Genomic DNA, 27065 nt, shown 5'->3' on the forward strand with positions numbered 1-27065 from the left:
TATGTTACTCTAGACGAAATGTTGGATGGGTTCAGAGAGGAACTGTCCTTTTCAGACAATATATGCCATCTAAACCGGCAAAGTACGGGATTAAAATGTTTGCTTTGTGCTGTGCAAGGACGTACTATACAGTCAAACTTGAGGTTTACGTGAATAAACAGCCTCCAGGACCATATGAAATCAGTTACAGAGTTGCTGATATTGTAGATAGAATGGTAGAACCAGTTGTAGGGACGGGAACGTAATGTCACCATGGACAATTGGTTTACGTCATTTCCTGTAGCAGAACGCTTGAGAAATGATCACAGATTGACAGTTGTAGTACTGTTAGGAAGGATAAGCGGGAACTGCCTTTGATTTTTAGTAATACAAAAGAACTACCCGTAACCAGCAGCATATTTGCATTTCGACCTACAGCTCACAACAGTGTGCTACAAGGCAAGAAAAAACAAAAAAAATGTCCTTTTGCTGTCAACCTTTCATGAAAATGACAGTATTAACCCTGATTCTGGAGATGCATCCAAACCTGACATTCTAACATTTTACAACATGACTAAAAGGTGGTGTGGATGTCGTAGACGAAATGAAAAATGCTTATTCAGTTTTCCCGAATAAGTCGGCGATGGCCATTGACGATTTTCTTTTCCTTACTAAACATTGGGGGAATTAATTCTTTCGTCATATTCAAGGCAGTGACACAGAAAAACATGGAAAGGAGGAACTACCTCAAAGAGTTAGCATGGACCTTGTGTGTTGACCAAATGAAATCAAGAGCTTCTTTGAAACAGACACCTAGGCTACTAAAACTATATTAATACAAATTTTAAAAGCAAGAGGGAAGATATGACACAAACAGAAACCCCAAGACAACCTGTAGGAAATGTGATTGGTCCGCTGTTGGTTTTGTGACCGTAAAAAGAACAGAAAAACTAAAACACACAGTGTGATACTTGTGGTGTTTACCTGTGCCGTGAACATACCAAAACTCTTTGTGTAAAACTGTTGTGAAGATGAGGAAAACGAGGGATTAGACAGTGACGAGTAAAGAACTTATTTTTTTATTTAGTATAACAAATATTGAGTGTTATTAGAACTAAGTACAATGGACTTAAATTTCTTAGTTCAAAACTTATGTTTTTTTTATTCATATTGTATTGCGATATATATATTGGATCATTTCTATAATAACTGTGTTTTTGTAAATATTTTTATAATGTTCAAATGCAATTAATATGATTTAACTAGGGTTATTAAACAACACATCATAATTCGTCGTAGGCCTAAGTTATATATATTTTTCTGTCTGCATATTTTGTTAACTTATAATGTTTGATTAAAATATATGTCAAATTATAAAAATATTGAATTGTTTTGTATTCTCATATATATTAAAAAGCAAGAAAAATATATAAATTAACATAAAGTAACGGCTCTTTGTTATTTCGTATTGTTTCCAGAGGCGCGTTCCAAAAAGACAGCAAGCGTCCACTGGCGTTACAAATTCTATGCGTCCACTGGCGGGTTAATGGCATAGTGCATTATGAATTCTTGCTACAAGGTGAAACATTTAATAACGAGTGCTACCTGCCAAGTTCAACATCGTGCGTGAAGCAATCCGAAAAAAAAAAACCCGGATTTGTGGCAAAACATGGATTTTGTACAATGACGATGCACACATGCTCACATTTCATTGCTTATTCGTGAAGTTTTGGTCAAGAACAGTACTGTAATGCTACCTCCAGCCTCCATATTCTTCAGACATGGCTCCGTGTGACATAGATGACATTACACGTGCACACTGAAAGAGCTAAAGGCTATTCCAAAAATAGAATTTGAGAAGTGTTTTGAGAATTGAAAGAAGCGCTGGCACAAGTGCATAATATCTAACAGGGACTATTTTGAAGGTGACAACATTGATGTAAACGAATAAATACATATTTTTTCCAAAAAATTAAATTTTCCATTACTTTTTGAAGATATCTTGTACAGGTTCAGAAAGAAAAATGGTAATAATTTTGATTTTTACAGAGAAAAGGGCAGTGGCAATTCTTTATGAATTTTCAGTTGCTAAGCAACACATGAAATAAATACAATATAATGCTAATTAATGCACATTTTCTCCCTTTTTATAAGTTATCTGATGTAAAACGGTTTATGTCAGTTTTTTACTCCAAAATAAACAATATTCAACAACTTCTAACTTCAGACTCAACTAAATGGGTCAATCGAAGTTTCCAGGCTTAATAAAGAGATTATTGCCCCACTTTTGCACTATGTCTAGTATAACCTATGAACTTAAAATAAACACTATAGAATAGGAAAGAATTTAACACCAGTTCTAGCATTTCCAAGTATAAAATATGAAAGATAAAAACCAGTTATAAATAAATTTAGGGTTGTTAGATTAATGTTTCACTCTTTTACATGTCTTATTTTAAAAGCATCTTTGTAAAGAAATATAATTGCAGAATACAATGGTCCTATAATTATTTATATGTACAATCTAAATGCAATATTACAACACCTGATATTGTTCAAACTGGACAGTTTCAATATTGCCTTCCTCCATCCTCGCCTTGAGTTCTCGGACTTTGGAACTGACCTGGAACATTAATGTGTCATCAGCTGATGTTATTTTCCTAGATGATTATACCTTTACAAAAATATAAGGCTCAGTTCACATGAGTGACATTTTCACATGCCTAATCGCGGTAATCAACCCTGGCATGATTCAGTAATGTATTGAACCAAAGGGAGTGGTTCCCTAAGTCTTATTATAAAGCTTTTGTGCTTAGAAATAAGGCATTATTAATAAATATTGTTAACTTAGTGTCACTACCAACATTTCTATAGGTTAAACTGCAAGTTTCATTTTCGTATTATGCTTCTTAGTAACATCTGCTAGCTCGGCAACTAGTTCATTAAATAAAAGAAAGCTTATGCGGAAGAAATTGAAAAGTTTACATTCATATCTTTTAGTTTGTTAAACTTGTTAAGTAACAAAAGTCCCTTTAAAATTCTAGAACTGACTGGTGGATTAGTTCAATTAGGCGGAAAAAAACAACTGATAAGCCAAATAGATAAGCACAACACTTTTCTTAAATCTTGCCTCGTCAATCTTGATGCCAGACTGAGCTGAGTAAGTGCGTAGAAGGCGTATTCTCGCTCGTGAGAACCGGCTCTTAAGTATTCACTACTTCAAAATTAGGTCTTCAAAGCTCAGTGAAAAAAATGTATGTATAATTTTTAAATCCAAGTTTGTTTAGTGGTTGACAAATATTAAAACAAGATTTATAATAAGCTCTGACCATAAAGAATTCCCCATGTCATTTGTTACTCGGTCCACTGCTTGCATATTAATAGAGATTAAGAGATGCTCCTCTGTAATACATTGTTTAGTTTGTATTATCACTGTCCAGGTAGTAAATTTGAGTAGTATGGCCTGAGTAGGGCCTGTACGGAAAGAAAAGTTTATAATAATTCCAAATGATTTCAATCCCAAATTGATTTTATTGGCCTGAAACATGAGTGACAAGTTATGGAAAATTTCATAATACAATTTTTTTACTGCTATTTAAGCAAGCATATTGTAATACAATATTTGTTACAACTAATTCAGGTTGCAGATGGGTTCTGTTCCATTGACACGTGCTTAACACGTTTACGACAGCAAATTTCCAGACTTTTTTAATATACTGCATAATAAAATTTTTCTATAAAAATGGAAAAAACCGCAATCGAATTTTTAAAGTTAAACGTCTGAGTATAAAGAGAAAAGTATGTAGGCTTTGCAATTTTGCACAAAAAAATCATTTCAATATGTTTTTACAATGTTCTTTTGTGTTCCCCAAGGGGTACCTAAAAAATTAAGTAATCATGTGGGCGACTAGGTACACGATACTCTGAGGTATTTTTTAAAGCGCGAGATGAAATTAAACAAACCACTAAGACAGGCAAACAATAACAACGCAATACGAAAATGCATAGCAACGTCTACCCCACCGGGCGCACCACACGATTTACGAAAGTCTCGATGGGGTATCCGATGATCCGGTACGTATCCGATGGGGTAAACATGACCGTGAACGTGTTAATGAGACCTAGATCTAACCCTGTACTCACCCCTGACTTCCTGTAGATCCCCTCCATGTACAGACCGTACATCTCAATGGTGGTAATGAGTCTGTCCACCACTATCGGCACCTTGCCGTCTCCGGTCGCCAGCTGGCTGAGAGGCACCCCAAACACCCGGTGGGGGGAAATACTGCCACCACCGAGACCCCGTAGTTCCTTCCCGCACTCGGTCGTCACCTTCAGGTAGCACTTCTTGTGGCAGGTCAGCTTGCAGTCTGTAACATCACACTCGACTTTGTCAACAGTGTTGTGACATACTTTTGTTATTTAACAGAAACAAACCCACAACATAAAGGAGCTATGGTGGGAAGGGCTGATTTGATGTGAATGTTGAATTTAGCTCCAGTTCACCCTCATCTTACGTGCAGCATCTGAAATCTGATGCTGTTGCAGACTTGACTAATGAAATCTGGAGTCATGTTCCAAAATGATGCAGGGGGTTCGTTTTGAGCGTCTGTGTTTTTCGCCACCGACTATTTTTGGATCCCTTCAGACGAACATGACTCCAGATTTCAGTAGTCAAGTCTGCAACAGCATCAGATTTCATAAGAGGAAGGTGAACTGGAGCTAAAATTCAACATTCACATAAAGTTGAAAGCGAACGATTTTTACATTTATGTGTTAACTAGCCATATTTGTCTTTGGTAATAGTACATTAATAGATATGGCTGTTCAATTATTTTGAAAAATAAACGTAAACTATACAAATCAATTAATTTGTGCATATTTTTGGTGTGGATTGATTGCGCTATCCAATTCTCGTAGGATATTTATCAATTTGTGTACCATATTTATCAATGCATTTTGTACACTGTTCAAACTCCAAATACTGTCTCACTGGTAGGGGATTTTCAACAATATTTCACAAGAAATAGAAATAACTATTTAATACCGTCTCATGAGTTAAATATTCTTTGAAAAAAAAAAAAAAAAAAAAAAAAAAAAAAAAAAAACAAACACAAACCTACATTGGTATAAAATGTAAAATGTTATAATATCATTCCAACTATTTAAAAAGATTTCAAAAGTATTACTAAATTTTAAAATAATCTTTAAAAAAATACTTTTTTACTAAACCTTTATATTTAATTGGCAAATTTTTCCACCAACACTTCACTTAAAACAATAACAATTTCCAATCATAACTTAAATTTTACAATAATGATTACATTCTTGTAATAGAATAGTTGTTTTATCAGTTGAAACCATTCTTTGTACATGAATAAAAATGATAAATAAAGATTATTTTAATTTTATTTTATCTCGTAGCAAACCAAAGTACACAGTACCATCAAAGACAAAAGTCAGATCCCAAAAGGGTGATCAGGCTCTACGAGCTTTCGGATCCCAGAAGGGTCAGACAAAAGTCTGATTTGCAAAATGCTGTACTTTGGCAAGGTAATGAAATTGTTTACTTTTTACCATACCATAGGACAGGATGTGGACACTAACACAGTACAGCTGAAGATACTCACTCTGGCAGACTAATCCCCGCTCCAAGGGCCACATGAAGAAGCTGGTGCAGATCTCACAGGCAGTGGGTATGTTGATGATGGTCAGTATGAAGTGGTGGCCTGCGTGTGAGATTGGGTCCTCCGTTTTCCGCTTTTTTCTCCTTTTTCCTCTTCGTTTTGTGCGGTTTAACCTGCTCTACCCTCGTCTGTGCCATAAACTCGTTCAGGAAACCTCGGAAAGCATTGACGCCCATTGTGACTGGGAAATCAGTTTTCGTTTGTTCTTGCATACACACCGTCTCCATTACCTGGGGGATAATATATTTAGTATATTTTTTGGATCAACAGTAAAAACAAAGGAATATTTTTAACAATAATTACTAGAGATAGTAAAGGGAACGATGGCTACACAACTAAACAATATTAAATTTGCATTTGTATGGTGTAGCATTTTTGTACTTGAATCAGTACAATCTAAAGGATAAAATTATACTATAAGGTATTACCTTTTTAAAATAATCATAATACAATCATTATACACATAACCTTCCTTATAAGTTTGTAAAACCTTAATTTAAAATTTATTTCATGGATGAAACATGACATATATTTAGAAAATTTGAATGATGCTGTAGAAAATCTCCAAATTAGATATAATTTTAAAAGCACTTCAAAATTTTTAAAACCTAAACCCTACAAGAAGTAAATATATTATGATCACAATTAAACAATGTAATCATAAAAGCTAATTAAAACAGCTGATTCTCACTATGTGACAGTTGATATTGTTTAGCACTCAGTTTTTTAAAAGCGAATTATCTCCTTTATTAATCCAAGAAACTGACCCTGAGAAAGTTGGCAATGAGGTCCTTGTACTTGATGTTGAGAGCCTCAGGTCCCTGCTTGTTGACCACACTGTACGTGGCCACTAGATTGTCCTTAAACTCTCGGAGCGCCTGCTTGAACACTCGGTCCACCTGGCTCTGTTTGTCCCCACTCTCTATCTTGTAGATCTGCGGAACAGAACAATCGTACAGTCATATTAAAAACTTCCAATAATTGAATTCTAAAATTCAACTCTATCTAATGATAAATTGGTGAAACAGTAAATAACTAAATATGAGATATAGCAATAAAACTGATTAAGTTTTTACTTTGACAGGTGAAGGTAAGATCATCATGTTCTTCCTTATACTAAAATTGAGAGCTACAATGAAATTGTTTCAATATGCTTTAAACTGGAATATGAAACATAATTTTAATACTTGATAACATTATTTAAGTAATTTATATTAACATAAGTTCAAATGATCATGAATGTGACCAACTAAACTTGCAGATGTATCAAAGTATAAAGGAGAATATGAATTTAAGAATGCATTTTAATTTTATTGATGAATGAGTTGTAGGGATTATTTAACAACTAAACTTACTGCTTCTTAGCAAATGACAATAATAATGGCCATGATAGGGAACCAGCGAGTTTCATCTAAAGGAAGCAGTCGTTCAGTTACATGAAATAAGTCACAATAAACAAGCAAGGAGAATCTTGCTGATTCCTGAACAATATTTTAGGCCGAGAGGCCTTATGTAATTAATAGTCCAATGATCTACCAGTCTTCAGTTTTACTTGGAGTCTTAACCATAGAGATCTTGGCTAAATTTCCAGGCAGTTGAAATATTCTTTTGCATACAAAATTCAATCATTTCACAGTTACACCTTTCCAAGTTCCGTTCATCAAAGATAATAGTATAAATTTGAATCCTGCTTTGGCCTAAGAATTTTTTTATATAATTCTTGAATTTTTTAACCCTCCGACTGATAATAAGAAACTCCCAGAATGTTACACAGTATATTTTTCTGATATTTTTTAAAAATAGGTGCTTAATGCTAAGTAATAAGTGATATATATATATATATATATATATATATATATATATAATTTTTTTAGAAACCAAAGGAAAATTTAAAATAATTCAAATATGCACTTACTAGAATATTGCTTTTTCTATAAGTACATAAATTTAAAAAATTGTATTGTAATTATTTTGTTTCCTAAGTTTTACTTTATATAACTTTCACATGACTTGAAATAGTAAGATACTGTAAATGTAGAAAATATACACAGTTTTATAGAGAACAAAACAATTATATCATATAACACTTATTTACAACACAAAAACGTTTTTTGATAAAAATGTAAAGTATGTACTACTTTTTTGGCAGTACGCGTCCATATTGGTGTTTGATGAATTCTTTGGGTAAGAGGAATATCAGATAATGATGAATTATTGTCACTGTCATTGTGAATTTGTTCACAACCCAACTCACATTCCACAGGTTTATAATCATCCAGACTACCTTACAACAAATCTGACAAAGAAATATCATCATGCACTTCATTTGCTGATATGTCAATTTCATCATCAGAACTAATATTTTCATCATCCAATAGATCATGTATATCATTTGAACAACAAGGATCTCCTATTGCACAACATAACAACCTAGCAACATAGATCGTCAAGGCCGTGCAGCACGTCACCAGCTGCATAGTCCGTCAGCTGTATGCCGTGCGGTATTTGGATCGATATCAGCTGACAACGAGTAATATTACGAATATAAACTATATGAAATGAATTGATCTTTATGAGAAGAGGATTTGACTAGTGCAAGCTATGTCTTTATAACTTAAACGGTTTTTGAGTAATAATAGCGGAAAGTTGACCGACGGCTGTGCCGTCTTTATTAGTCCCCTTATTACAAAGGACTAAAATTTTACAATAAAATTCCAATATCTCTATCCTCTTTGCCTCCAGAAAAGTTCTCTATAAAATTAAAACATATTTTAATAGAGAAAGAATATTATTCAGAAACTGATTTTCTAAATGATGCAACCTTCATTACTTAAATTACCCCCCAACCATATCAAAACATTTTGATGTATATACATTAATTCCACTGTATTTATTTTATCACTAATTATTTTTAAATGTGTTTTATGTTTTGTAAATTATTTTATTTTAGTGTAATAATAGCTACATCTATCTTTATTTAATTTTAATATGAATTATAATCTGTACCTGTATCACTAGAGTTTAATGTTTTATATACTTACTGGATCACTGTTTGTGCGATTAATATTGATTATTTATCAATGAATTGTTAATTATGTTTATAACTTTTTTAAATTAGGATTAGTATATTTTAAACTATATTGACGAGTCACCTGTTCATTGTAGATTTTATCTACTACATTTATGTAACGTTACGTGACAATAAATTTCTGATTTCTGATTAGTTCACAAGCGGTATTGATGAACGTCTGTACCGTCGGTCATCAATTGGAGGGTTAAGGATTTAATTGTCTTTTTGCATACAAGATCAGTCTATTGCATTTATGTTTCTGGAAGCACTTGTCAAACATTTCTACATAACTCACCGAACACAACACCCAGAGCCCAAAACCACCCTCCATCAAATTTTACATATACATATATATATATATATATCCTCATGCCTATGCTACGTAACTCAACCTGTGGAAACAATAGTACATATTTAAACAAGTTCAAAATTGGTAAGAACATTTTTATACAAGTCTCAATTAATTAAGTACATTGGTTAATTTGGTACACTGTTTTGTTTCATTATTGCGGCTGTTCAAACTTCAAAAAAATTCACAACTTAGTTACTTATAAACTTGGAGAGAAAATAAAAAGTGCTCTGGAATACTTATAACATTTCCTAAACTTTTTGTTACAGAGAAATGTTTTGTAACTCAAATCAGTTTTCAGGCTAACTGTAAATCCCATGAGAGTAAATTAATAATATTTCAGTTGCCACAAAATCTATCTACCTACTTCTTTCGACTGAGCCGGAAGTATTATTTATGATTACTTTTATCTTTTGCGCAAATATACGCAATGTAAAATTTAGTAATCATTAAAAAATGAGGTTAGTAAAATTTATAAACTGAATATAAAGTAAGCTCCAAGGGTACTTACTACTCTAATACTATTTATTCTATTGTCAAGTTCTTCTCTCATCCCTGTCCCAGCCACTGATTTACAGTATCATCAGTTAAAATCAATGGATCAACAAATTTACCAACAAGTTACCAGACATTTTCCAAGATTAATTAAATTAATTATTCAAACTTCAAGCGAGAAAGTTCAGTCAGTACCTTTTTTGTGATGAAGTCCTGCATCAGTTGCAGTTCCCGGGCGTCAGAGATAATTTTGTCAGTGCGGTCCGTGAACTCGCTGGTACCCGTGAGGCTGAACTGTGGCAGGTGAGGTGAGATATGCGTGGCTGGGTGAGTACGTGTTATCTTCCGCTGCTTCTTGCGGCCACCACCAGGCCCTGGCGTCTGCATGCAGGGCAACGTCAGCACACCGCCATTCTGGATACACTTGGTGTGGAACAACGCCTTGCAGTCTACAGGGCCAACATCAGGTCACGTTATTACAAGCATCAGTACAGGAATTCACAAGATAAATAAACAAGCAAGTAAATTAACTGAAATAAAATATACACACAGAAAATATTTCAAAAAATTCTTTGCAGCAATTGACTGAGCGTAAACAAAGCTAATCACTTGAGGAGCTGGAAAAATGTTTATTTCTGCCTGTCTGTCCATACAATATCTTGAAGGTAAACCAAGGTAAAGTCTTGAAATTTTGCATGAAGCATCATTTCTATATGAACAACACTATAAATAAATAAATATATGTTTATTGCCATCTTACAAAAATGCATCAGCAAAGTCAAATATACACCTAGGTGGTATAGTCTGGAGGCAATATTATTAATCCAACATAATATAAACATTTTTACCAAAAGTTGCCAAGAATTTCTCTCTTCCACCTATCTTCATACATAATAAATAATACAATTTCATAAATGATACAACGGAATAAACTTAGGTACTAAACAACATCCTGATCAATCCCTATTACAAACTATTTAGAATGGACTGTAAAATTGTAAATAAAACTATAACCTATAATATTAGCACCTATCTAGAAAGTTAAAGACATTAAAATATTATACAATTAAAACATCAAAATAAATAAATAAATAATAAATAATATTTATTGTCATTTTTCAAAGAGCATTGACAAAGTTGTGTATACATCTTATGACAATGGAAGAAAGAAATAAGAATAAACAGGAAGAAATGGAAAACTAGAAATTCACTTCATGAATACTAAGATGCATATAATGATGATACATCTCAGTCCACAGGATTTGGCTGAGCGAATATGCCAATATTACTTATATTGGTTTCATGGGTAACTATGATGGCAATAAGAAAATGGCAGAATAAAAACATTTGTAAACAAACTCAGTACACTCATAAGATATTTAAAAACGTGACATAATAACACATGTTGCATAACTATCGCAACACTTACAGCATCATTTTGTGGTGACTCGGTGTGTAGAATTTTATTATTTCAACACTGATATGAAGCCCATTTTAATCAACAAAAACGTGAATGTATCATGTGGTATGATATCTCGAGAAAGATTTCATCTGTAGACCTGAAATTTTGCATGAGACTTCATTTCTACATAGACAAGAACGAGTTCTGTGATGGTGCATGTCTAACCATGGAATTTGTCTGAGCGTCATTGAAGCCTTTCACTAAGAGGCTGACACATTTTCTCTTTTGTTTGCCGGACGATGTAAATCTTTCTTTTTCATACGGATATCTGTACCTGTTGTTCTATGCGTCAATAATGAAATAAGCTATAGACTTAAAATCTTTCATGCAACTTCAGCGAAGCTTAGTAGAGCAACACGTGATGTGGTGTACTCCTTTCTTGTTTTTTATGAATTAACTTTTTTATAATTTGTATTTTTGTTTATGCCATATTGCGTCCATATTTGGTCTCTTTGGTCCACAATCATTCTTTGTCACAGTCAAAAAGATACTCAAAGAGAAATATTGACATTTTAAAAATCAAGAATAACTATAATATTTCCATACATTTTCATTTGGACTATAGAACATTTTGCACTAAAAATATTAATTTTGGACAGAGTTTTGGACTAGCATTAGTATATTACTGTACATTGATCGTAAAAACTGAGATGGAACTGACCTGTACATTTGTAAGCCTGGGTAACAAACGCATCCATGGGTTTGTCGCAGAAACAGCAGCGGTCATCCTTGCCGAACCGGGCAACCTTGCGAAAGTTGTGGCCTGCTATCGTGAACATGGAAGTGCCCTTCCACTCCAGGAGGTCGCTTGTTGGGGAGTAGACGGGAGGCAGTGGTGGAGGCGGAGCGGGAGGTGGAGGCAACTGCGTGGCTCCGTCACTGTTCCGCCTCTTCAGCTCCAACTGCATTGGCCTGTTACAACATGACAGTGTTGTCAACGGAATACATGCCAATGAGGCATCCTTAATTGACCTTAGTTAGTTTACTTTCTGTGATACCAAGTATGTTTTTAATTCATACCACTTTTTATGCTAGTTTTTTTTTTTAACAATTTATTATAACACGAAGATAACATATTATATACAAGGTTTAATTAAACTTAAATGAATGACAATTTATTTTCTTATCCTAAATCTCTGCTAAATTTGGTTTTAATTCATTACTTTTTAATATCTATGTATTTTATTATAATAATTAGGTACTTTTATGTCTACGATTTCTAAAAAATTACAAAAAGAAAACTTTTGTTAACGACAAAACTTTATTAATGATTGATTACCCACTAAGTTGCACAAACTATACTATCAACAAAAAATGCCCTGGATATCAAGATGACAATTTGCATCCTCTCTTGTAAAATATTTTAAAATAAAAATAATTATTTAAATTTGATTGTATCTTGTTAAATCTTCAGTTACAGCCTTAATGCAAGCTTTTGTACAGAGTATGACCAGCAATATATTCATACTGTGTAGAAGATCTAAAAACAGTGTCTTCATCAAAGATCCCCATTCTATTCAGGTACTTCCACAGAGAAGACAGTGTCTTCAAACAAGCCCAACGAGTTGCCGGTTGTATGGTTTACAGGTTGCTACAGAATGAGTAGTGACTAGGCTTAAGGTGGATTATATATGATACCTTGCAACATTGGTGATGAATTGTACAACAAGTAACTCGTGTAGAACCATTTTCGGGCTACAAAAGGATAGTCATATCTATATGAAAAAAAACTATTTAATAAATTACCAAAAGGAGGATGGATTGTAAATATAAATAGGTTTAAACAAATTGTAAGCTAATAAATTTAAAGAAAAGGCAGTTTTCTCTGTGAATAAATATTTGGCCTGTGATATTAGTTCCTTAAGTTTTTAATTTTATCATGGCAAGTTTTAAGTTTTGTTTTATAGTTGTAAGTTTTAACCACCTGATTTACATATTTTAAATATTTATATTGTTACATTTTTCATTGGGTTTTAATTGTATATGTTCTTTGTGTTTCTTGTTTAATTTGTGTTTTTGATTTCTGATTTACCACACAATGCTCTTATTATTACTTAAATAATTTCCTTATCACCACTTTCTATTTATACAAGTTAGCAGTTTTGTAAGTTATTATGTCTTTTGCAACATTCCTGTTAGTTTTAAAATAAGTTTCTAGTCCTAAAAATTATTATTTATTTACTTATTCCTGCCTAATAGTTTGACGAAGTCTATTGTAACTTGTTATGTTGCTTAGTGACTAATAAAGACATCTTGAATCTCTACTGCCATCTGACGATGCACCTAAAGAGGACGACAATCTTTGTCAAGGACTCTGTTTGGAGTGCTGAACACATTCTAAACAACTGTAATGGGAGAGGGTAGCATAATTTCTATATTTATCAAAGGTGTGTGTCACCCCATAGGAAGAGCTTGTCAGTACGTGTAGGGCACACAGTACTTACTGTACAGTGGACGTAGGACTTGCAGCACTGCGAGTGACATCTCTGCGCCGTGTGACCCGAGTGGGGGCGAGGGGCTCAGCATCCGCAGTAACCTGCCGCATGAGGGCGGGGGCAGGGTGGGGGCGAGCGGAGTTCTCACACTTGGTCCACACCAGATCTCCGTCCATCTCACTGTCACTGTGCGCCCCCTCCACTTTCTTGCCCACCCCTGGAACAACCCCATCAATTCAACATCTTTTTAGAATAAATTTCTTAACACCTTCATCCATATTTTCTGTTCCAAGTTATTACAACTGTATAAATAACTGAACAATTTGAGATAAGTGTTTGTTTAAAAAATCGAAAATTAAGTCAATGAATTTTTACAATTTTTTTTAGATAATTTATATTGCTTAAACATTTAATTATATACAATAACTCAATATTTTAATAAAACACCTATACTTATATATTGGAATATAAACATTTTATAAACTTTATTGAGGAATTATGAGAAACTAGTTTGATTAAAAGAATTTTGTTTGCTTAACCCTTTGAGTGCTGGAGCATCGCTGTCAGCGATCCCGCATTATATTCAAGAAATGCCAGAATCGCTGTCAGCGACTTCTGTAGTACCGCTTATATTTTATATAATATTTATCTGAATTGGCTCAATGACTATACGTACGCATTCCAAAGGCTTCAATGTAACTTTTGATGTAGGTTTTGTTACATTCTACATTTTTTACGGCGGTTACGTTGTAGCGCGTTTTAGAATCGCGTTAGTCGCGGACGAGCCGTCCGTCAGGTGTTTTGTTTGCGCTGCTATTTATTTCACAAATGATATTGAAAGTTTTTAAATATAAATGGGTTTGTAGTGTTAGTATCTTCAAATTGTTTCGTTTGTGTATGTTGTTCTAGTCTGTGTGTAAGTAGAACAATGCCGCGAGTTACGGCGATCGTAAGCATCTAGTACTTTACTAAATACGTTTGTATAGTTTTTGTTTTTTGTGTTTGTTCAGTGATATTTATAAACAATGAGTCGTAAAAACATTGCTGGCAATGAAGACCTAGTATTGCAGGCATTAGATTTAAGCATTATCAGTGTAGACACATACACAGAGTGTTAGGTTTAGGTTAGAAAATTTCTAGTTTTGTAGTGGTTCATATTTTTACTTATTTTCCAAAACTTTATTTATAAGTATAAAAAAATGTTTATATGCCTTTTTATAAAGAATTAAATGGAGTATAAGATAGAATAACTAAAAGTGAAAAAATAAAATATTTCAATAACACCAAGTTGTGTTAAAATAAAAAACTAAATGTTTTTGCTCATAAAGTTTTTGTTAATGATTTTTTTTTATTTGTATAAAAACGTTAAATAAGTGTGTCAATGTATTATATGTATAAAGAAAATATATTTATCTAAAAAAAAAAAAACAAAAACCCAAGACATTATGCCAATAAATAAATTTGTTATGAATTTTTAACCAGAGCCTTGCAGAATCAGGCATTTTCGCTCGGCATTTTATGCATACCATATAGCAAAACGCTGCGGCACTCAAAGGGTTAAACAAGTAAATAAAACAAGGCTAAAAAAAAAATACTTTTTAGTATTCCAGTATAAAATTCGGATATCTTAACTGAATTTTCATACCCACCCAAATCGTGATTATTTTTTGAAGATTTCAACAACTTGACTGTAAAAATTGTACAATTACATGACTTGGTTAATTGTTTACACTAATGAAATCAACATCAAGACTAATTCACAACCAAAACAAAGAAATATGAATATAAAAACTACTAAAAACATCTCAGGTGTATGGACACTGTGATGGACAACTACAAGGTTACAAAGTGTATTGGTTCTTGTGGACTTTGTAAAAAAATTAAACTTGAAAAATAAGCAAAAAAGATTTTTTTTTGCAATAATCAGCAAAACAGGCAAAGTAGCGCTTGGTTTCTTAGAAGATACTTTGAAGTCTATTTATTGCTGATATTTTTTATAGATACTTTTTCATAAGTGGTTGGAATCGAAAAGGTTCCCACTTACCCACTTAGGTTTCAAAAGACTGCAAGTTTTCATCTATATTCAACAATTCAGTTACATTTTTTAAGGCAGAGTAGTATATCAACACATTTTGTTGATTAAATTAGAAAAAATTCAGGCAACTTCCTGTAATATTTTACGCCAGGGTGTCCAGATGCCCATTAATTAACTCCATACTGTCTACAGTGAAACCAATTTAGGTAGTCAGATACAACAAATCTAAGTCAAAAAATATCTTAATGTTTCTAGCTACACAAACAAAAGGGTGCAATACCACTCTGATTAGCTTGGTTTCATTTAAATTGTGGTTAGCTACTTTTAGTTACCGTCCATTTTTAGTCATTTTACTGTCAGTGTGTCAACAAACAGCAAAATTTGTAAAGCGAAAAAGAAAAATAATATACACAAGAAGCACTGATGGAGTTCACTTTAATTTTCTCAAGGGAATCATACAGTTAAACATAAAAAATAAAGCATACATTTTTGCAGGTAATATTTTGGTATCAAACCAGAAAACTCAATAAGGGTTATTCACAATTCCCATTTCTTACCCCTAAAGGTTTTCGTTACCAATACAATGCCTTTTTGCCAGTTCACACTCCTCTGCTTTGGCGGACTAAAATCTAACAAGAAAAAATATTCTTAATGATATGTTATTTTACTGTACATTACAAAGAAACATATAAATACATTACTATGGCACTAGATGAATTATTTACCGTACCATTAAAAAAAACCAATCTTGAAGTTTGACAAATTAAATATACTTTTTTTAAAGTTTACTACAGTGACATATTTACTGAAAAGTACCCTAAAAACTGCTAAATTAATTTGAATGTAAAACAGAGGTATGTGATTACATGCTTTTACATTCCTGTTGAGTTGAATGAGTACTCAGTAAATAATTGATTAACCAATCTCGGATAGATTTGTTTGGATGTGCATGTCCCAGCAGACACAAGGTAAGTTGTGCGTCAGCAGCAGAACAGTAATGCCGTGCCACATCATACTGCCCGTTGTTAAGACTCAACTGGATTCTCATAAATAACTTAGACATACTTTTGTCTATATAGACCTTGGTTATCGGAAATAATGGTGACTCTACGCGTTTCGGACAACAAAAACAAAAATTCCACTAACAAGAGGTTATGTCAATACACAGAACTTCCAGGAAATAAACGTAAGTATATGCAAATTATAACATTATAATATAATACATACAGAGCAAGAATTGATATTTTAGAGAAAATTCACAATCAACTGAATATAAACTTATTTGTTCTTGAGAAATTCAAACAAAGAGAGAAAACGACAAAATTCGTCACTGCAAGACAAGATGGCTGCAATGTGGGGGACATGTAGGGATGGAAGGGTGGTGACTCTTCTACTGATCATACTATGATGATTGGGTGTGTGGCTAATGAAGGCTCGGATGGTATTGAGAAAGAGGGTCTGTTATTGCTCTTTTTTGCGAACATCGGCCAGGTGGTGAAGTGATTGAGGTGTTTCCCTCCATTGACAACCTCCGCAATAAATATTTATGATGCTTGCCCTAATTATTTATTCTTTCTGTAGTTTCTCGATTCAAGGTTACTGGAACTGTTTTCACTACTACTCAAGTCGTTTCCGATAATCAAGGTTTTACTGTACTTAAAAAATATATTTTTGTTATCAATATATATATGATTATTTCATGGACTATTGCAATATTCCATGCTAGACTTAAATACCACAGGACGAGATATTTCGTCAGTGATCCGCAATGGGTTAAAATTGGAATTAGAAACTATACAATTTCAAAAACTTTGTGCTATAAAATATAAATTGACTGCAGTCATTAAAATACTTCAACACCCGAATAAGTACGGTAAGTATTAAACAGCCGTGAACGTATTAAACTCTCAATGGTTGTAACCAACCTCAACATCACACATATTAGTTGGCCTTTTGCCTGGAATTGTAAGATTTTGAAACACAAACAGTTGTTATGTCGTATACTACTGCACTGACCCATTAGAGCCTGTATCTGGCGCTTGGCCCGGAAGAGTGTGTCGCGCACGGGTGCGCTGGACTGGGAGTCACTGCTGCGCTGGGAAGTCAGCGAATCACTGCTGCCTTTCCTCTCCACCTTATCTGGACATGCACACACACATTCGGACGTGCAACACAGGTGCGACAACACAACAAATGTGCAGTACACTAGACAAGTCTCCTCCACTTACAGCCAACTCTTGGTCACCCGGAAAACATTGCAGAAAAATTATTTAGATGGTGGCTTTTTACTAACATTGAATTGAAAAAAAATTTGTAACAGTTCCAAAAGCAAATTTTCAACAATATTTGTGGAAATATCTTAAAAATTTTTAAATTGGGCTATTTACTTTTGTAAAGTAGTTTACTATGATAGTTTGAAAATAACAATCTAAAGAAAATACAATACTCATTCCACAATTATATTGGCCGATGTCTTTCTAAACGATGTCTCAGATAAGACACAACAATGTGTAAAAAATTACTAAATATTACAATAAGAGATGATTAATTGCACACAACATAGTTCTAATTTCCTTTTTTTTTAATGAATTTCCATGTATTCAATAGATAGTCGACATTATATCCAAAGGTAAATAGCATCTAAGTTAAGAATAAAAATCAGAATCCTAAAGAAATTTAAATTGTCACGTTATCTTAATTCTTTGTTTAAAATTTGTCATTGACGATGGAAGGTTTGAAAGGATAACAGGATTTTGATAGGTATATACGTTTTATAACCTATAACGATGGCAAATGTCAGAAATCCTGTTATCCTTTCATTATCTTAATATTTGCTTTGGCATTGTGTCTGTATCATCTTCTAGTATGGTTGTTCATGAAGAAACTTTTCTGATTTTTATTATTTTCCAAACTGTATTGATTAATACAATGGTAGGAAAAATCCTTCAATTGAACCTCATAGAAGGAATGTTTTTCTGTTTATTTGAACTGTTGTTAAGTATTGTACAGCTCAGTATTGTGAACATAATTTGCTGTAGCAGGACAAACAAGAGTGGACTGTAAGAATTGACACCAAGGGTGCAAGGTGGGAAGTTGGAACAGTTAGGCAAGGATTCGTACATCAACACTTCGACTCTCTAGAAACGTATTAAACAAAAAATTAAATCAATGACAATTTAATTTTTTTTAAATAAAATGTAAATAACATTTACTATTAGTATAAAGGAACAAATATTATGGGTTTTGTTTCAACCTTAACCCTTTGCACGCCACTAATAAATCCATTAATTTTCCTATAATGCAAAGTATTTTACAAGTAAAAAAATGTTATTTCTTTATGTAGCTAAATTTTATTATAACTAAATTATACAAGGTAAAAGCAAAAAAAGTATAAAATGGGAAATTTTACTTAAAATTAGTGTATTTATTGTAAGAATAAAAAGGAACTATTTACAAAATGTTTATTTCAAGTAAATTTCAATTTTACTATAAAACAAGATAAATATTTCAAACTAATCACAACACTGTCACTCGATTAAGAAAAATAACAAAATACGTAGTAGACATGCACGCAAGCATGCGCTTGTGACGTCCGAGAAAACAGTAATACACTCAACGGATATGTTTCGTTATGGCTCTGTAGGAGACGCAAAACTGACGAGCAGGCAGTCGGCATTAGACAAAGGGCACTCCCCATCCCCTGCTGTTGAGTGAAGGTAGTTTATAAATAATTCCTTGGCAATTGCGATAAGCACGGAGCGTGCATCGGACATTTTGAAAGCGTTTTGGGTCAAAGTCTGCCATTCTAATATATCTGTCTATGGCATGGGAAGGGTTAAGTGTTAGGGTTTAAACTTATTTGTTTCGCGTTTCTTACAAATATCTCTTAAATTATTCATTTCACCTCATTGTCCCAATAAAGGACTGCAGTTCACATTGGGGACACAATTAAATAACAGAACAGATGAAGTGTACTTTTGTCACACCAATATACTGCTACAAAAAAAAAGATTTTAATTTTAAAACAGAAATGATAAATTGTTTGTGTGATTTCACATTTTAACAGCGTAAAAATAATTTGTAATTAACCGAACAAGTTTGGGATTCTTAGTAAAGCATAACTTACAAAGTGAGATAACACGATTTGGTTATTGACATTTAACACTTGACAAGACACGAACATATAAAGCTACAATGATACACACAAGCCTGCACTCACCCATATAATTGTCTTCCAGGAAGAGGCGAGAGTCACCCTTATTGCTACGTCTGGGAGACAACTTCTTCTTGTCCACTCCGAGGATCTCCTTGTTCGGATCTCCAACCCTGCAAATCACAGTATGACCATTGTCACTTGTTGGGTACTTTAACTACTACACCATTACTTTAATTTGATGGATTCTTTGACTGAATTCTAAATTAAACAATACTACGAGTACAAGCCCTCTGGCTGGTTTTTACCTTCCAGTTGAACCTACAGAGGGTACAGCAAAAACCGATGTCACTTAAATCTGGGTAACCCTACGGAAGTGCAAAATCAGATGTCAAGATATTGCAGTGCAAGGGTAGATTGATAGGTCTAGTCTACTGCAGAGGATGACCGTTGGAGTTTGTAAGCGCTCCCTAAGTGTTAACCCTGGAACTGGCAAACGCCCGATATCGGGCGTTTTAGTCGCATCCTAGATGGCAGCGCCCGATATCGGACGTTTTAATACGTCTTTTATTTCTCAATATTACGTACTTAAACACGATCAATGAGTATCAGTATTGATACCAATCGAAATAGGAAGGTTAAATTTATGTAAATAATACACTAATAAATACTTTTATCGTTTCATTACACGTCCATACGTTTTATAATCTCTGACTGAACGGTTTGTTTTAGATTCTCCCGTCTACCGCGCTAGTTGCGCGCGCGCAGTGATGAGTCAACTGGTTCATTCGGCTATTGTTATTTTGTCAGCTGCATGGTGTTCTGTCTGGTTTATTGTTTGTTTGAGTTCGTTGTAATGATGGTTGTGTATATGACACAATAATAGTAAGTTTTTTGTGCGTGTTTACATAATGGATGGATCGTAATTTCCGCGATCGTTCAAGTGACATTCGAGAACTAGTTGTACATGAAATAAGCAACGATGAGGATTCAGATTTAGACATTCAATCAGAACATAATTTAAAAAATATATAATAAAAAAATAGAAAATTAATATGAACTAATAGTTACAAGATTTTACAAATCCAAGTGAGCTTTGAAGTTCTTACTATTGTTGGTAAGTAGCACTTTAGAATGTCAGTGTATGATTTTTGTATCGTTTACCACATGTAAAAATAAATACCTTATACTATGTGTTTTATTTTTACTCAGAATTAAATGCTCTTTCTTTTTTATATTTTGGATTTTGCATATCACTAACAACAATTTTACAAATCAAAAACTTTGAACTAACTTTTCTTTTTTCTAAAAATTTTTTTTTCATGAAGAGGTAGAGTAAGGATATTTTTTTTGTTTTAATTATATTATGTGAAAAATGTTCCTTGAACAATGCTGAATAAAAAATATATAATATGACATAGGTACTTTATAGTAAACATGTAATAATAAAATAAATATAAGGTAATGGATGAAGTACTAAAAAGTCTAAAAATATGACCGCCAGTTCCAGGGTTAAAGGGCAGTTGCTAGTGTAGATTAGGGCGTGCTATCCCTGCCTGCTTTGATCGGATAGGCTGATTCAGAGCTAGTCTTCCCTTTTTTCAAGTAGACCTGACTGAAAATTAATGCCTAAAATTGGTTTTCATAGATCTTAACAGGAGGCTCCTTCTCCCAACCGTACCCATTCTGAATAATACTTTTCAAAGTAGCATTTATTGTTTTAAATTATATAGTACATCTCACAGCGTTAAAGAACTTATATGTATGATAGTACTAGCAGTTATCCTCAGCTCCACTTTCATTAATCCACAGTATGATTTATACAAGGGGTGCAATTATTCGGATGTAAATTATAAGAATTAATTTTTGAAATAAATTATTCAAACCAAAAGTTAATGAACTAAAATTTTTTATGTATTGTTTCATACATTTCTACAGCTTGAAAATCATACTTCCTGACTACAAAATGTCTTTAGAGAGTATTGCAGTAGTGAACACTGAATAGGTTATAAGAGACTGTTTCAATGTTTCTGTGCAAGTACCAGAATGTTGTTATATTTGAACAAATAAATGTGTTAGTAAATTTCCTTCATAACAAAGTTATATAACTAGCGTTTATTTACAATTATATTAGATTTCTTGCCATTAATAATACATCACATTCTTAGGCTATAAACAGTGAACACTGACCCTCACTATATGTGTGTGTGTGTACAAGATGTGCTCAAAAAGTAACATGAAAGTTTTATTTAAGATTCACAGGTTTTGTAGAGTCCAACTGTCAAGATTTTTTTGTTATGTTGATACTGATGCTCCTGAACTATAATTAAAATCTTCAGCTGTATTCATTGTTAACTTTTTCAATGGCAGCCGCTAAGATTAGACATGTTTTATGAACTCAGCGATTTTTGTTTGTAAAAATGTATAAAAGAATTTGTTTCAAATTTTGTGTGAAAATGAAATAAAGTGTGGGAGATGTTAACAAAGGCCTATGGTAATTCTGCTATGAGTAAAATAAGGCTGGACATGTGCAGTTGAATGTGAAGGTTAACCTCACTGTGTTCTTTGATTTTAATGGCATAGTGTATCATGTGTTGGCCACAAGGTCAAACGGTCAATAAGGAGTATTACTTGTCAAGTTCAACGCCATTTGCATTAAGAGGCAATCCGAAAAAAACACACGGATTTGCGTTAAAACAATTCATGGCTTTGTTTTGCACTACGACAATGCACCTGCCCACATTTCATTGCTTGTTCGTGAATCTTTGGACAAAAACAGTGCTTTAACGATGACAAAGTCTCCAAAGATTCTTCAGATATGGCTCCGTGTGAATTTTAAAGTCTCCAAAAATAAAGAGAACCTTAAAGGGCTGTTGTTTTACAAGTTTAGAAATGCATAACTGAAAGAGCTAAAGGCTATCCCAAAGATCGATTATGAGAAGTGTTTCAAAGATTGGAAAAAGCGCTGGCACTAGTGCATAATATCTAATGGGAACTATTTTGAAGGTAACAAAATTAATGTAGATGAATAAATATTTGTTAAAAAAAGAATGAAAATTCCCATTACTTTTTGAACAAACTCGTATAAGATGCCACTGCTCAGTTTTTTAGAAATCAATACCACCCAGAAGCAAGTTTTTTATGATGGTCAGCCTTTTTTGAAAAAAAGCTTGATTCCATGAACTTCGAACAATCACATCACTAACGTAGCATTAATAATTAAGACTTTTTACTTTGTTTATATGCTATTTCTTTCCAAAAGCATAAATAAGGTCAAATACTTATTCTTTTACAATTAATATCATCCATGATACTCACAGGAAAAAAGCTAAAGACATCACTGAATGAATGGCTGACTTCAAGACCCTTCTACACAGTTAAAGAATACCTGCACTGAGAAGATAAAAAAAAAATGAAGCCCTGTATTTTAACTTTATAAACACAAAAAACATAGGTACTCTTGTGCAAACATTATTATTGAACATATTACAAACAGACATGAAATTATTGTAAATTGACGCTATACATATCTCAAAGATGTTGTAATAAAGAGTTCCTGATTTCTGATGATGATATTTTAGACATATATACGTCAAACTGTTTGTATCTTTTCAAATCACATATTTGTTTGTACTGCAAAACCCATTAGAGTCCCATCAAAAGAATCTTGATCCTAAAACAGTTCATACTAATTACTGAGTAAAATAATAACACATTTCCCCGACCTCCTTTCTCTTTATAACGTAATTGTCTACTTTAATTAAAAAAATACCTACAGCTGATTAGTACCAAACTGTACTACTTACTTTTTTATTTTCTTGTTATACTTAACGTGTACGAGAGGAACATACGTTGTATCTAAACATTGTATTTATAATAATTACAGCAAACTTCCAATTTACGAGAAGTTACGTAATAAATGGTTTACATTTATACCATATAGAATTTTAATGAAATATATGCAATCAACCTTAGCCCATTGAATAAGTATTTATTGAGGTCCCTGCAGTACCTGTAGCAGCAATTAAATTGGGCAAAAAAGACTTTGGTTAAAGACTTTGTACAAGTGCAGGCCACCTATCCTTCATATTTAATTACATAGTTACTATTATAATTCAATTAAAAAGGAATTAATAAAAATTAAAAAACACAATCTTCCACTTATACAGTTACACAATGTTTTTCTACTCTTTCACAATAATTACATTTAGGTTAATGTGAAAGAAAGGCTTCTCTGTTTCATATTGATATAAATTCTTAGTTCTGAATTTTTATTTTTGTATTTTTTAGCTTGGAACATGGACTTTTCTTACACATGTATACCAATTACATGGTATACTTTAAATAAAAATAAAAAATTTAATAAATAAAATTTCAATTTAAAAATATTAGCAAAAAAAAGACAAAAATTTATTTTAGAATTGTAAATGGATAGGGAATAAAAAAGTAAATTTATATTGTAATCCAGCGGCAGGCACAACGCGCTTGGAATCTGGTCTAGACCTGACTTGATGGCAGTGAATGCTAAACAATATTTTTACAGTGGACTCAATCTTTTGTTAGGGGGCGAACCTGCGTTGAGAGAGATTTAAACAGGCCTGCAGGAACAGGAGCGTAGTCGGTGCAGGCCGAGAAACCACACTCTGCTTCCATTCCGAGTTGAGAAGCGATAGAGTAAAGTCTTTTAGTGCGAGTTTAAAACTAGTGTCGGGCGTAGGATCCGTCGGTATAAATTATTTTAATACCGAACTCCAAGACCTTCACGATCAAAGAGCTAAGTACTTTTGACTGAATTATTAAAATTTTCTAAATTTGAAATTTGCAAAATTAAGAAGTGAATTTATTTGAAATTGGAATTGAAAACTTTGAAATTAACGATCCAATTCTGTTGAGTGAGGACTATAATATATATAAATTGTAAAGGAAGTAATTTATTTAAAGTCGAACGTAAAATTTCATTGAAATTAAAGGATTGTAGTAAAAATTAAGAGCTGCAGGTGCTGCACCATATCCTGTAGAACTTGTGAAAAATTCCTGTTTGAGAACTGTTTAGTTTGTTTGAGAATTTTATTTGAAAGAAGTTTTATAATTATTATATTTATTAGTTTTGAGAAGAAGCCTATTAATTTATTTCATTAAAATTTATTCAAGAATATTATTTTACTTTATAATTTTTATACACACGTATTTAGAGGACAGTGAGCCCATATTAAATCGAAAGTACCATGCCAAAGGAAGTAGTAATTTTAACCTGTTGTTCAAAACATTGATTTGGTGGAATACAAGGTTAATAATTGACATTTTGAATTGATTTAATAAACCTGAATAAAAAAAAAAAGGGGTGTAGTTTTTAATTTCCACCAGTATCTACTTAAATCTTATGTGTTCGAGACTATTTTAGGGTCATCATAATAAAAACAAAAAATTTTGTATATTAACATTCAGTATACAAATAAGTGCGCAACTCTGCTTGTATTCTGTGAACCTTAATAAAATTGAACTTAGTGGTTGTAAATTAATAAGTGGCTTGGATACTGGAAAATTATAAAGTGTTTAATATTAAACTTTTAAAATGGCACTTAAGGTGGACTTGTTAACCAAGGAGGAATTGGACTATGAAATTAGTTTAAGAGGTGTGGAAGTGTCTCCTAGTCCCTTTAAGGTGATAGATTTAAGGAAAAAGTTACGGCAGTTAATAAGTCTTGATGTAAATAGTAATTATTTGAAACCTGAGTGGAAAGGTCGTTTTCAAGGAGGAATGGGATAAAATTAAGTTAGAAACCCAACTATTAGGAACTAGACTGGAGGAATCTATTGAACAGGGACTAACATTGGACATAGTTAGGTGTGAAACAAAAATAAATCATTGGCAGCGCCGTCTGACTAACTTAAGTAAATTGTTTAAAATCGAAGAGAAGGATATAGCTAAACATGTTGAAAACCGGAATAGTATATTAAGTGAATTGTTGTTTAAAAATAAAAAACCTAAAAATTGACAAGGAAACATCTGATAGCTTGGTGCGCAAGTTATCTGATTCCAATCTGGAAATAGAAGGTGAGCTGGAAGAGGCTGGTAAACCGGAAGTGAAAGATAAGTCTGGTCTAAATATGAGAGATGATGTGTTTGTTTCGGGACGGCCACAATTAAGTTATAATAAACTACCGAACCCCATTGAGCGTTATTTGAAGGAGTTAAAAATCTGCAATGGATTAAATGTTCAAGAATTATTAGAATTCTTTAAAATAATCTTGAAACTTTAAAAAGGAAACTAGATGTACGGAAGAGGATATTATGGAGATTGCGATTTCACATAGTCAGGGAGCTCTTTTGTCGAAACTATTGAAATAAAACAGGACAATGTCACGGTCAAATTAATGCTTGAAATATTATTGAATTATTTTTGTGCCATATCATCAGCGTGAACTGTTGAAATTTGAAAGGTGCACCGTCCCCAAAGATATAATGAAAAGCTTATCCAACTACATTATAGACATTAAGGAATCAGTAGAAGTACTTTGTTGTAATATAAATGAAAGGGATGTTGTGGAATTAATTAAGGTGGGAATTAATCCTGAAACCAGAAATAAACTAGTGTTTATGGGAAATCCGAGCACATATTCCGAACTGGATGAGATGTGTATAAGGGCGAATAATGTAGGTTACGCTGACAACGTGAGGAAAACAGTGGAATAATTTTGAATGTGAATAGGAAGTATAATGTACCGGTTAACAGGATCAGGGCGAGGCAAGAAACAATAAACTTGTTTATAAAATGTAATAGACCTGTCAATTATGCTTATCATGCCGGAGCTAAACAGGAAACCTGTTGTAAACCAGCGGAGACCAATTGTAAACCACACTCCAGCTATTAACCCCGAAAATGTAGGTCTTGATGTACAGGAGTCAAAAAACTCGTTAGTAGGGAAAGTTCGAACAATGAGTTAAGGAAGGGCGAACTTTCCCGGTTACCTAAAATTGTGTCCAACAAAAATTCACATGAATTATCTGCTAAATTAAATCATACTTGGCAAAAGAAAAATTCGGAAAATAGTCAGTTCATTGCCCAGCTTAGAAATAGATTTTGGCAAGAATATATCATTAAATGTATTATTAGATACTGGTAGTAGTATAAATATAATAAGTGATAAACTGTATAAACTATTATTAGAGAATAAGATTGTAAAGTGTTACCAGTTATCTAACCTGACATGTATGAGTGCTGAAAATAAAAAAATGTCCGTAATCGGCAGTGTAAATATAAAAATTAAAATAGATATGTTCACCTGGAAAGTGGAATTTCTTATAGTGAAGGACTTAGCCCAAAAGGCAATTTTAGGAGCGAACTTTATAAAACATTCTGGTTTGTTAATAGACTTGAAAAATAATTGTTGTCGATTTG

At 32.9% G+C, this 27065-nt stretch overlaps 1 protein-coding gene across 1 annotated transcript in view; it reads right to left on the minus strand.

Annotated features, from left to right (window-relative positions):
* LOC124365723 (unconventional myosin-IXa-like) overlaps positions 1 to 27065 on the minus strand; it is a 115411-nt gene that overhangs the window by 13261 nt on the left and 75085 nt on the right. Inside the window, 10 exon segments of the mRNA XM_046821707.1 lie at positions 2525 to 2602; positions 4123 to 4349; positions 5610 to 5745; positions 5747 to 5896; positions 6434 to 6601; positions 9776 to 10029; positions 11704 to 11954; positions 13487 to 13694; positions 17529 to 17651; positions 19732 to 19838. Coding sequence (XP_046677663.1) covers positions 2525 to 2602; positions 4123 to 4349; positions 5610 to 5745; positions 5747 to 5896; positions 6434 to 6601; positions 9776 to 10029; positions 11704 to 11954; positions 13487 to 13694; positions 17529 to 17651; positions 19732 to 19838 — 1702 coding nt within the window.

This window comes from Homalodisca vitripennis, chromosome 7 (assembly GCF_021130785.1).
Source record: "Homalodisca vitripennis isolate AUS2020 chromosome 7, UT_GWSS_2.1, whole genome shotgun sequence".
In the NCBI taxonomy this organism is placed as follows: domain Eukaryota; kingdom Metazoa; phylum Arthropoda; class Insecta; order Hemiptera; family Cicadellidae; genus Homalodisca; species Homalodisca vitripennis.